Source organism: Sander vitreus, chromosome 2, assembly GCF_031162955.1.
Source record: "Sander vitreus isolate 19-12246 chromosome 2, sanVit1, whole genome shotgun sequence".
NCBI lineage: Eukaryota > Metazoa > Chordata > Actinopteri > Perciformes > Percidae > Sander > Sander vitreus.
This window is the reverse complement of record NC_135856.1, coordinates 3,809,562-3,820,252: the sequence shown is the minus strand read 5'-3', so window position 1 is coordinate 3,820,252 and position 10,691 is coordinate 3,809,562. Positions and strand designations below refer to the sequence as shown.

Sequence of the window (10,691 nt, the reverse complement as noted above, 5' to 3'; positions counted from 1 at the left end):
TCGTAATATCGCGCCCCGAATAGACCGGTGAGGTTAGGACGACGTGAAATACATTTATTAATCACATATTATTATGCTTTGTTCAAAACTTCCTGGGTCTTTTAATGTTTCCAAAACCTTTCCAGGTTTTTCCAAAACGTATGAACCCTGATTCTTGTATTTCATGATTTCTGATTCTATTTTAGTGGTTTCTATTTTCCCTTTAATGGATGTTTTAAATAGTTTTTAACTGCTCTTTAATCTTTTATATAAAGAACTTTGAATGACCTTGTTGCTGATTAAATAAAGCTGCCTTCATCTATCATATACAGGTGTAATTTTCAGGTGTCCACATACTTCTGGCTGTATAGTGTTTGTACAATATCTGATGTAGATAGATAGTTACCTTGATCTTCATGGTGCTGGGAGCCAGAGCCGTGATCTCCTTCTGCATGCGGTCAGCGATACCCGGGTACATGGTGGTGCCGCCGGACAGCACGTTGTTGGCGTACAGGTCCTTACGGATGTCGATGTCACACTTCATGATGCTGTTGTACGCCGTTTCATGGATACCAGCGGACTCCATACCTGTCCAGGTGCACGGCAGAGAGAGTCAGGTTAGGAATGACAAGATTTCAGAGTGGACATTCTCATTCGCCCATCTGAGGATGCTGAGACAAACCGTTCATAGTACAAGGGCTGGGTACTGAAGTCAATGCTTTTTAGGCACAGACTGAACTGCTTCTAAAGCAGTGGTTCTCAAAGTGGGGTCCTTGAAAAGGTTCCAGGGGGTCCCCAACAAAAAGGGGAATCATTTATTTTCACTATAATGGACGGATTTCATCCATAAGTAACACAATGACAGATTGTATGACTATTTTGCTTATGGATTTCCTTCACTTTCTGTAATAAAATATCTAAAAGCAAATATTCTGTCAGGTAGGGGACCCTGGGACAAAGGGTTATCAGATGGGGGGTCCGTGGTCACAATTGTGTCAGTTTAGGGGTCCTTGATGTGAAAAGGTTTGAGAACCACAGCTCTAAAGTATCAAGTATCGAAAAATGTCTCGTCATTCAATAGCTAAGGAGAAAAACTCATCAGCGTCAGTGAGCCAATCAGCATGCAGCATGCTTCTACCAAGATCTAACAATGCTTGTGATTGGCTGTCTTAACGCTACATGTCATAGAGACACGCAGGAAAAACTCTACGTTACACAGCCTCACGTAGTAGGAGCTATCTTTTTGTTGGAAAAAACATATTGTTTAGGAAGTATCGAAGTCCTGGTATCGGTACCAGTATACGATACCCCTGCCCTATATACTACACACCGATGAAGGAGGGCTGGAACAGGGTCTCGGGGCAGCGGAAACGCTCGTTGCCAATGGTGATGACCTGACCGTCGGGCAGCTCGTAGCTCTTCTCCAGGGAGGAGGAGGAGGCGGCCGTGGCCATCTCGTTCTCAAAGTCCAGAGCCACGTAGCAGAGCTTCTCCTTGATGTCACGCACGATCTCACGCTCAGCTGGAAACGGAGAGGAAAGATCAGACTTTGTGCCCCAAAAAACAACGCCACAATAAAAGAAATGAAATCAGAAACTTCTCAAAAAGCTCAGGTAGGAGTGTTTTAGATGTTCGAAGACAGAGTATTGATATCAAGACTTTGCATCAAAACAGGGCTGCAATATCTGATTAATCTGTTGATTATTTTCTCAATTTATGGATTAGTTGTTTGGTCTATAAAATGTCAGAAAATGGTGAAATGAGGATCAGTGTTTCCCAAAAAGCCCAAGAGGACGTCCTCAAATGTCTTGTTTTGTCCACAACTCAAAGATATTCAGTTTACTGTCACAGAGGAGAGAAGAAACAATATTCACATTTAACAAGCTGGACATCAGAGAGGTTTTTGACAGAAATTAATTTAAAGGTCCCATGGCATAAAAATGTCCCTTTATGAGGTTTTTTAACATTAATATGAGTTCCCCCAGCCTGCCTATGGTCCCTCAGTGGCTAGAAATGGTGATAGGTGTAAACCGAGCCCTGGGTATCCTGCTCTGCCTTTGAGAAAATGAAAGCTCAGATGGGCCAATCAGGAATCTTCCCTTTATGACATCATAAGGGGAAAGGTTACCTCCCCTTTCTCTGCTTTGCCCGCCCAGAGAATTGGGCCCCCCATGAGAGAGAGAGAGACATCATGGCTTTCAAACGAGCAAAGTGGCAGTTGGTCAAGACCACACCCCCACCCTCCACCTTGCCCCCCCCCCCCTCTCCTCCTCAATAGCATTTAAAGCTACAGACACAGAAATGGCACATCCTAAGGAAAGCTCATTGTGGGACTGGCTCTAGTGGCTGTAATTCTGCACCAAGACTGAATTTAGGGAAAGAGACTTCAGATACAGTATTAGGGGACCACTAAGGTCTATATAAAAGAGACTTCAGATACAGTATTAGGGGACCACTAAGGCCTATATAAAAGAGACTTCAGATACAGTATTAGGGGACCACTAAGGTCTATATAAAAGAGACTTCAGATACAGTATTAGGGGACCACTAAGGCCTATATAAAAGAGACTTCAGATACAGTATTAGGGGACCACTAAGGTCTATATAAAAGAGACTTCAGATACAGTATTAGGGGACCACTAAGGTCTATATAAAAGAGACTTCAGATACAGTATTAGGGGACCACTAAGGTCTATATAAAAGAGACTTCAGATACAGTATTAGGGGACCACTAAGGCCTATATAAAAGAGACTTCAGATACAGTATTAGGGGACCACTAAGGTCTATATAAAAGAGACTCCAGATACAGTATTAGGGGACCACTAAGGTCTATATAAAAAGTATCCAAAAAGCAGCATGTCATAGGACCTTTAATAGTTGACAACTAACCGATTATTCGGTTGATCTTTGCAGCTCTACATCAAACTGAATACATTTCCATTTCTAAGCCTTTTTCGGGACACATACAATAAAAAGCTGCTTTATATTTTTTGTTAAACTAACAGGAGGGAGAGGGTTCATGTCTACAGCTAACGTGCTTCTAGATGTTAGGATTTTAAAACTGGTGCATGGCGTGGAGCGTTTACCGGTTGTGACGAAGGAGTAGCCGCGCTCGGTCAGGATCTTCATGAGGTAGTCGGTCAGATCCCGACCAGCCAGGTCCAGACGCATGATGGCGTGAGGCAGAGCGTAGCCCTCATAGATGGGAACGTTGTGGGTCACACCATCGCCAGAGTCCAGCACAATACCTGAGAGCACAAACACAAGAGACACAGGAGTTCAATCCTGTCTGTGATGAGAAATGTTATGTACAAATGAATGTGTCGCTTAAAGGTTATGTTGTCATCGAGTCAACCCATTTTCAAAATGTTTCTATATCAGAACTGGGTTTCTTTCAACCAAATTGTAAAAAACAACAACATGGATGGTTCTATATAACGCTCTTCACAAGTTAAAGAAATGATCAGTTCATTACTTTCATTGAATGTGGGTGTTTTATTAAATCTTATGGCATTTGAAAGAAAAATGTATGAATGAACGTTGAAAAATGTGACAAAAATGTCAGAAAAAGGGAGAAAAATCGACAAAAACATCAGATAATGTGACAAAAAGGTCAGGAAAAGTGACAAAAACATAGAGGGAAAGAGACCAAAGTGTTGAAAAAGATGACTAAAAAGTGTATTTTAATTGTGACCCAGAAAAACAAAAAGTTGCATGGTCGACGGGAAGATAACACAACGGTTAACTTATTAAAAAAATGTAATTATAAAGGCTTCAACTGACCCTACACAGAGTGACACAAGGTACACTTCTTGCTGTTTGGACACATTGGAACAAATGTGTTTTAATCTTTTGGATTTTATGAACTTTTTGTCTCGTCTGTGTCGTCGTGTCTTGTTTTGTTTTGTGTGTCTGAAATAAAGCTGAATGGACTCACCGGTGGTACGACCGGAGGCGTAGAGCGACAGCACGGCCTGGATGGCCACGTACATGGCGGGGACGTTGAAGGTCTCGAACATGATCTGAGTCATCTTCTCCCTGTTGGCTTTGGGGTTGAGCGGCGCCTCCGTCAGCAGGGTGGGGTGCTCCTCGGGGGCCACGCGCAGCTCGTTGTAGAAGGTGTGGTGCCAGATCTTCTCCATGTCGTCCCAGTTGGTGATGATGCCGTGCTCGATGGGGTACTTCAGGGTCAGGATGCCCCTCTTGCTCTGGGCCTCGTCGCCCACGTACGAGTCCTTCTGACCCATACCGACCATCACGCCCTGAGGGGGGGGGAGAAACACAGGTATTTGTATTTATTATAAGGATCCCTATTAGCCTAGATGACCACATAGTCTTCCTGAGGTCCAAAACAACATTTAAATCAGACCATATTAAAACATTATTGACATATACAGGAAAGAAGAGAAATAAAAGACGCCGAAAAAATAGAAATGACATAAAAACAATAACAAACCAAGCAAATGGAGACATATCTTGTTAGACAGTTATACATTACAGTATATTACAAGGCTAACATTAAGGTAGCTCACATAGACAACGAAGAAAAGGTAAGATTTGACTCTCTTTTTAAAATGTACCTTTTCCTGTGAATGTTACTTGGGATATTATTCCACAAAGAACTTGCTCTGTACATGAATGTTTTTTTCAGGTTATTGGATATTTTGGTAAAAGGTGCAATCATCTGGTGGTGAGGAATGTTTTATGACGTTGTTATGTTAGCCCTCCTGTTTTTGACGCATTTTCAAAAGGTTTGTATGTCAGAAATTTGGGTTTCTTTCAACCAATGACGTGGATGTTCCATGCAACGCTCTTCACAAGTAAAATAAATGATCAGCCCACTACTTTCATTGAATGTGGGTGTTTTATTCAACTTTCTATCATTTGAAAGAAAACAAATTGATAAAAAAACGTTGAAAAAAGTGACAGAAATAGTTGGAAAAAGCTTCAAAAACGTGAAGAAAAAAAAACGTTTAAAAAAACGCAGAAAGAAACATTAACAAACATCAGAAAAAGTGTCAAAAAAACAAGTTTTTATTTTAAATATTGCAAAAATGTTGCACGGTCGACGGGAAGACAACACAAGGGTTAATTATTATGAGTCATATTCATCTTTTTAAGATTATTTTTTGGGGCTTTTATGGCCTTTAATCAACAGGACAGACAGCTTGAAGAGAGGAAGGGGGGCGACATGCAGCAAAGGGCTGCGGGTTGGATTCGAACCCGGGCCACCGCCAAGGACTCAGCCTACATGGGGCGCACGCTCTACTGGGTGAGCTACACATCGCCCTGTGAGCTCTCTGTCTCTCTGTCTCTGTCTGTCTCTCTCTCTCTGTGTCTGTCTCTGTCTCTCTCTGTCTCTCTCTCTCTCTCTCTGTGTCTGTCTCTCTGTCTCCCTCTCTCTCTGTCTCTGTCTCTGTCTCTCTCTCTGTCTCTGTCTCGCTCTCTCTCTCTGTCTCTCTCTCTCTCTCTCTCTCTGTGTCTGTCTCTCTCTGTCTCTCTCTCTCTCTCTGTCTCTCTCTCTCTGTCTCTCTCTCTCTCTCTCTCTCTCTGTGTCTGTCTCTCTGTCTCCCTCTCTGTCTCTCTCTCTGTCTCTCTCTCTGTCTCTCTCTGTGTCTGTCTCTGTGTCTCGTCTCTGTCTCTCTCTGTGTCTCTGTCTCTCTCTGTCTCTCTCTCTCTCTCTCTCTCTCTCTCTGTCTCTGTCTCTCTGTCTCCCTCTCTGTCTCTCTCTCTCTCTCTCTCTCTGTGTCTGTCTCTCTCTGTCTCTCTCTCTCTCTCTCTCTCTCTCTCTCTCTGTGTCTCTCTCTGTCTCTCTCTGTGTCTCTCTGTGTCTCTCTCTCTGTCTCTCTCTGTGTCTGTCTCTCTCTGTGTCTCTCTCTCTCTCTCTGTGTGTCTGTCTCTGTCTCTCTCTGTGTCTCTCTGTCTCTCTCTCTGTCTCTCTGGTAAGTTCTCCCAGGTACATTTTAAATGTTCTTAAGATATTCACTCACATTCAACTAGGCCAAAACATTATTTACATTTGTCGTACATCAAGACATTCATTTCTTTTATCAGATATAAAAGTTCCACTACTATGGAAGTCACTGAATGGGCCACTGACGGTAAGATGTTACTGTTGCTTGTATTTATTGACTTACTCTATGGTTTGATTTTCTGTTTGCTTTGTCCTTTTGCTTACTTTATTTTTTGATATAAATGTATATTTGCCTCATACAAGAAATCATTCCTACCTCATTCCATAAAACTGTACAACCGTTCACAGCGATAACTATCTCATTACCTCACACATTACAGGGTTGCACTATTATGCTACTTGCACACTGGTCACTTCATATGTAATATCTAATATTATTCATATTTTATTTTGTGATATATACTATGTGTGTAGGTTGTAAATGTTATTCTACACCTGTACATCCGTCCATCCATCCATCCCTGTTTCTTTGTTGCATTGCTTGTTTTATTTATGTTGTTAAGTATTAGGAGAGGACTCTCAATAAGCCTTTTAGTCTTCCTTCCTCTCCTGGACTCAAATTACTTTGTTTTAATCTAATACTTTATAAGTTCTTTGTGCAACATGTGTACCTGGTGACGGGGGCGTCCCACGATGGAGGGGAACACGGCCCTGGGGGCATGTTCCCCTCCATCGTTTAAGTTTTTAAAATGTTTAAATGGATGCTCTTGGGCGCCTGGTTAGCTCACCTGGTAGAGTGGGCCGGGCGCCCATATATAGAGGTTTACTTCAGTCAGGGATGCTCGTGAATAAATGTAACTTAAAGAAGTGGCTAACAGGTAATCAGGACTGTCAACATTACATGTAGACACTAAATCTTGCTGCCATCTTGTCTTTCCTATCCTGCCTGTTTGTGCCACTTGTGCTATGCCTTAAAGGTTGTCTGTTACATGGATGACTGAGTTTGGCTTGTGTGTGTATGTGTGTGTTGGTGTTGATGTTGATATTGACCAACTGTTCTTGTTTATATGCGGATCTTGTCATTTTTTCTATTTTTTTACATTTATAGTCAATTGTACTTGTATTGGGCTAAACCTGTATGTACTATTATAATCCTTATCTTTTTAGGTGTGACATTGTACGATCTGTCCAGGGACAGCAGATGTAAAATAGCCTTTTGGCTAATTCTGGTACATTTTACATTTTTATATGTATTAATAGTGTGCATTGTCCCTGTTAAATAAACCTGAAATAAATAAATAAACTCCTTGACGCAGCGGCTGCGGGTTCGACTCCGATCTGCGGCCCTTTGCTGCACGTCTTTCCCCCCTCTCTCTCTCCTTTCATGTCTAAGCGCTCCTAACAAATAAAGGCCTAAAATGCAAAAAAAAAATCATCTTTAAATGGATGCTCTTGTGTACCTGGTGACGGGGGCGTCCCACGATGGAGGGGAACACGGCCCTGGGGGCGTCGTCTCCGGCGAAGCCAGCCTTCACCAGGCCGGATCCGTTGTCACAGACGAGGGCGGTGGTCTCATCGTCGTCACACATGTCTGCGGCTTCTGGAGGAGAAAGACAAAGGGGGGCGGGGGGGGTGAGTCTCTGTACAGCAGATACACTGGACATTCATCTATACTAGACATTTGACTGAGTTTTACCTCTGGTTGAAAATAACCGATTCTCCATTTAAGATTGTTGGATGGAAGCAGAAAATGTTGTTCATATCTAAATGCAGCTCTACACTTAATCATCTATTTGTTTGGTTATTGTATCATTTCTGACCAAAATCTAGTTTTACTGCTGCTAACCAAAGCTTCAAAATAACCCCTTTTTGATAGATTAATTTGCTTTGGCTGCTCATCACATTAACTTACACCACAGACAGACCTTTCTGTTGTTTTAGGAAAATATACAGTTAGGTTTTTTCTTGTTTCTTTGATTTTCCCCCCCCTCTTTCAGCAAATCTTGTTGTATTTAAACTGTATGAATAATAAAATGGATAATGAGTATAACTCCGTCTTCTTAATCATCCTCTCTTGGCCCGGCAGTGTCTGGGTCCTGTTTATCATTAAACCAGAGCTGTATAAATTGTTTACTCAGCCTGTAATGACGTGTAGTTATTATACAACAAACAGAAACACAGTTAACCATCATTAAGTGTAATGATGCCTTCAAGTGCTCCACATAAACTCCGACATCTGAACTCTTTGTTAGGAATATATAAAAGACAAAAACAAGCTCGGTGTAGTAGGCTACAGTTTAACAACGTATGTCGATCTGGTTCCCTTCCTAGGATGATTTCCATTATGCTTTTTTGTTTTTCTCTTTTTTTTTATTAATCTTTACTATTATTATTTTTATTTGACCTCGATACTGACCGTTAGTCTGTAGGCTACCTCCCATTTACATTTTGTTAAGATTAATGGAAAAGGTAACATGTTTTGATTGATAAAAAGCGCTGGGGAAAAAAGATTTTGTAAGTTAATATCTTACTGCTTTAAAAAAAAAAACGTTTTTGGCTATTTAGAAAATAATTAAGAAATCACAATTTGTACTGTAATCGATGACAAAGCTTACACGGTTAAACAATACATTTTAGTGATATAAAAAAAATCTTATTTGCCCAGTTTTATGTGGCATTAATAGGTAAAAAATATACTTTCCGACAGCCCCTGAATGCAGCAGGTCTGGCTCCCTGGTAGGAAGTTTCCCTGTCACAACAACAATTTTCTAACCGCTGAAGGTGAACAGAAGCCGGCTGCGGTTCACTGCCAGCTCCCATCAGTTAACCACTCAGTCCGGATTATTCTCCATCTGTTTCACCCACTTACATTAACAAAAAGCCAGACTCCATTAACTCAACAGCTAATTTCTCTCTCCTCTCCACCCGCCCAGCCCACCCCGCTTCTCCAAGCCGCTTACCTCTGCTTGTCTCCGGCTGTCAGTGAGGGAACTTTAACCGCTGCTGGTTCCAGATAGAGGGATGACGGGCAGCGCCCACCGGGGTCCTTATATACACCTTCTCCTCCATACCACCCGGGCAGTTTTTTTTCTCCCCAGACAGCCGTTAGGAATGTCCGAGTATTCGACAGGAATTCAACCGATCCCGTCGTCCATATTTGGTCGCGCGGTTGGGGAGGGTGGCCGGCCGCAAGCAAGCAAGCACACAGGGGGCTCGCGCGCCGGGAGGGCCATATATGGAGAGGAAGCCCCCGCGAGTCCGCCGTGGAACGCTCGAGCCCGTGTATGGAGCGAGACCAGCCCGTTACTGGCGCTTGTGGTAGTACTACTACTGTCTTACACACACACACACACACACACACACACACACACACACACACACACACACACACACACACACACACACACACACACACACACACACACACACACACACACACACACACACACACACGCCCATTCAAAACTTTAAAGCTGAAGTCTGAGATAAAATACTATTGTTTTAGTTTGACAAAACATTTCTTCGGTTTTTGTTCTTGTTTTTAGTTCAGTTTATTTGACACTGTGAGAAGGAAGGGCATACAAACACGCACGCACACACAGTGCGTTTCACTATCTTTGTGGGGACCCGTCATTGACATAATGCATTCCCTAGCCCCTTACCCTAACCTTAACCAACACAACTAAATGCCTAACCTTAACCCTTACCCTCACCCTAACCAGAACCTCATTCTAACCCTAATCCTAAAACCAAGTCTTAACCCTCAAACAGACCTTTAGAGTTGTGGGGTCCAGCATTTTGGCCCCACAAAGCTGTCGGGACCCCACAAGTATACTGTATTCCCGGTTTTTGGAAAGTTTTTATCTCAAATTGAATCTATGTATAAGCGCCAAAAAGAGTCAAAAGTTCGGTTGAAGTCAAGTCCTGAAACTAGTGTAAAAACCTAAAGCAGATGTCCTGTAAAGGGTTAACAGTGAAAGGAGTTGATGTGCTGGCTGTAGTTGGACATATTTAGTGTAATTACTATAAATTAACGTAGCAGACTAACTTAAGTGTAGCTGCTTTTGTCAGCCGATCAGAGTCCTATCATCATGTCAACATATGTTTGATTAAAAAAACAAAAAAACATGAATGAATATTGTTCTTAACTCGGCTTCTTCAGGGAGGATTGTTTATTTAGATTATTTTTTGGGGGCTTTTCCCTTTATTAAGTGTACTTTTCCTCTAAAAAGTACAAGTACTATCCGGTCGGAAAGCACCTATAGTGACAGCGGATCGACAGGAAAGGAGGATGACACACAGCAAAGGGCAGCAGGTCGGATTCGAACCCGCGCCTCTGCAAAGGACTACACGGGGCGAACGCTCTTAATGGGTGAGCTAGAGGCCGCCCCTATGGAGAATTGTTTTTTATCTAACACCCTGACATTTATTTTAGGTTTGTTTGGAAGTCAGGCTGCTCAGCTGGAAGCTCGAACAACAACATCCACACAGCAGCTGAGCGACGTTCACGCTTCAGTTTCTAAAACGAGACGGTCTGGAGTCGGGACCTCCAACCGGTCGGACAGCTGCAGCCGCAGCACCGAGACACAGTTCCTCCGAGAGACTAAGACTCAGACCCAACAGACCCGGCTGTGTTTATCCAACTGTTAACGGAGATCACAGAGGTGTCGGGATTCACGGAGCTGCATGTCAGAGATACGGGGGGGGGTAATGGAAGATGAAACTATGGCAGGAGACTGTAGTCAGTTAACCGTCCTGTTGTCCATTTTCAGAAAGTTTCTATATCAGACATTTTGG

General features: G+C 42.6%; 1 protein-coding gene across 2 annotated transcripts in view; it reads right to left on the bottom strand.

The window, feature by feature from the left end:
- acta1a (actin alpha 1, skeletal muscle a) overlaps positions 1-10,691 on the bottom strand; it is a 13,006-nt gene extending 2,315 nt beyond the window's left edge. Inside the window, exons 1-6 of one of the 2 annotated variants that reach the window (XM_078273451.1) lie at positions 8,855-10,691; positions 7,355-7,494; positions 3,918-4,242; positions 3,067-3,228; positions 1,310-1,501; positions 386-567 (exon numbers count right to left, since the gene is read on the bottom strand). In XM_078273451.1, coding sequence (XP_078129577.1) covers positions 386-567; positions 1,310-1,501; positions 3,067-3,228; positions 3,918-4,242; positions 7,355-7,483 — 990 coding nt within the window. In that variant the 5' untranslated portion in view covers positions 7,484-7,494; positions 8,855-10,691. Of the gene's footprint in view, positions 1-385; positions 568-1,309; positions 1,502-3,066; positions 3,229-3,917; positions 4,243-6,565; positions 6,620-7,354; positions 7,495-8,854 lie in introns of those variants that run through there. The other variant, XM_078273460.1, reaches the window with a different exon arrangement.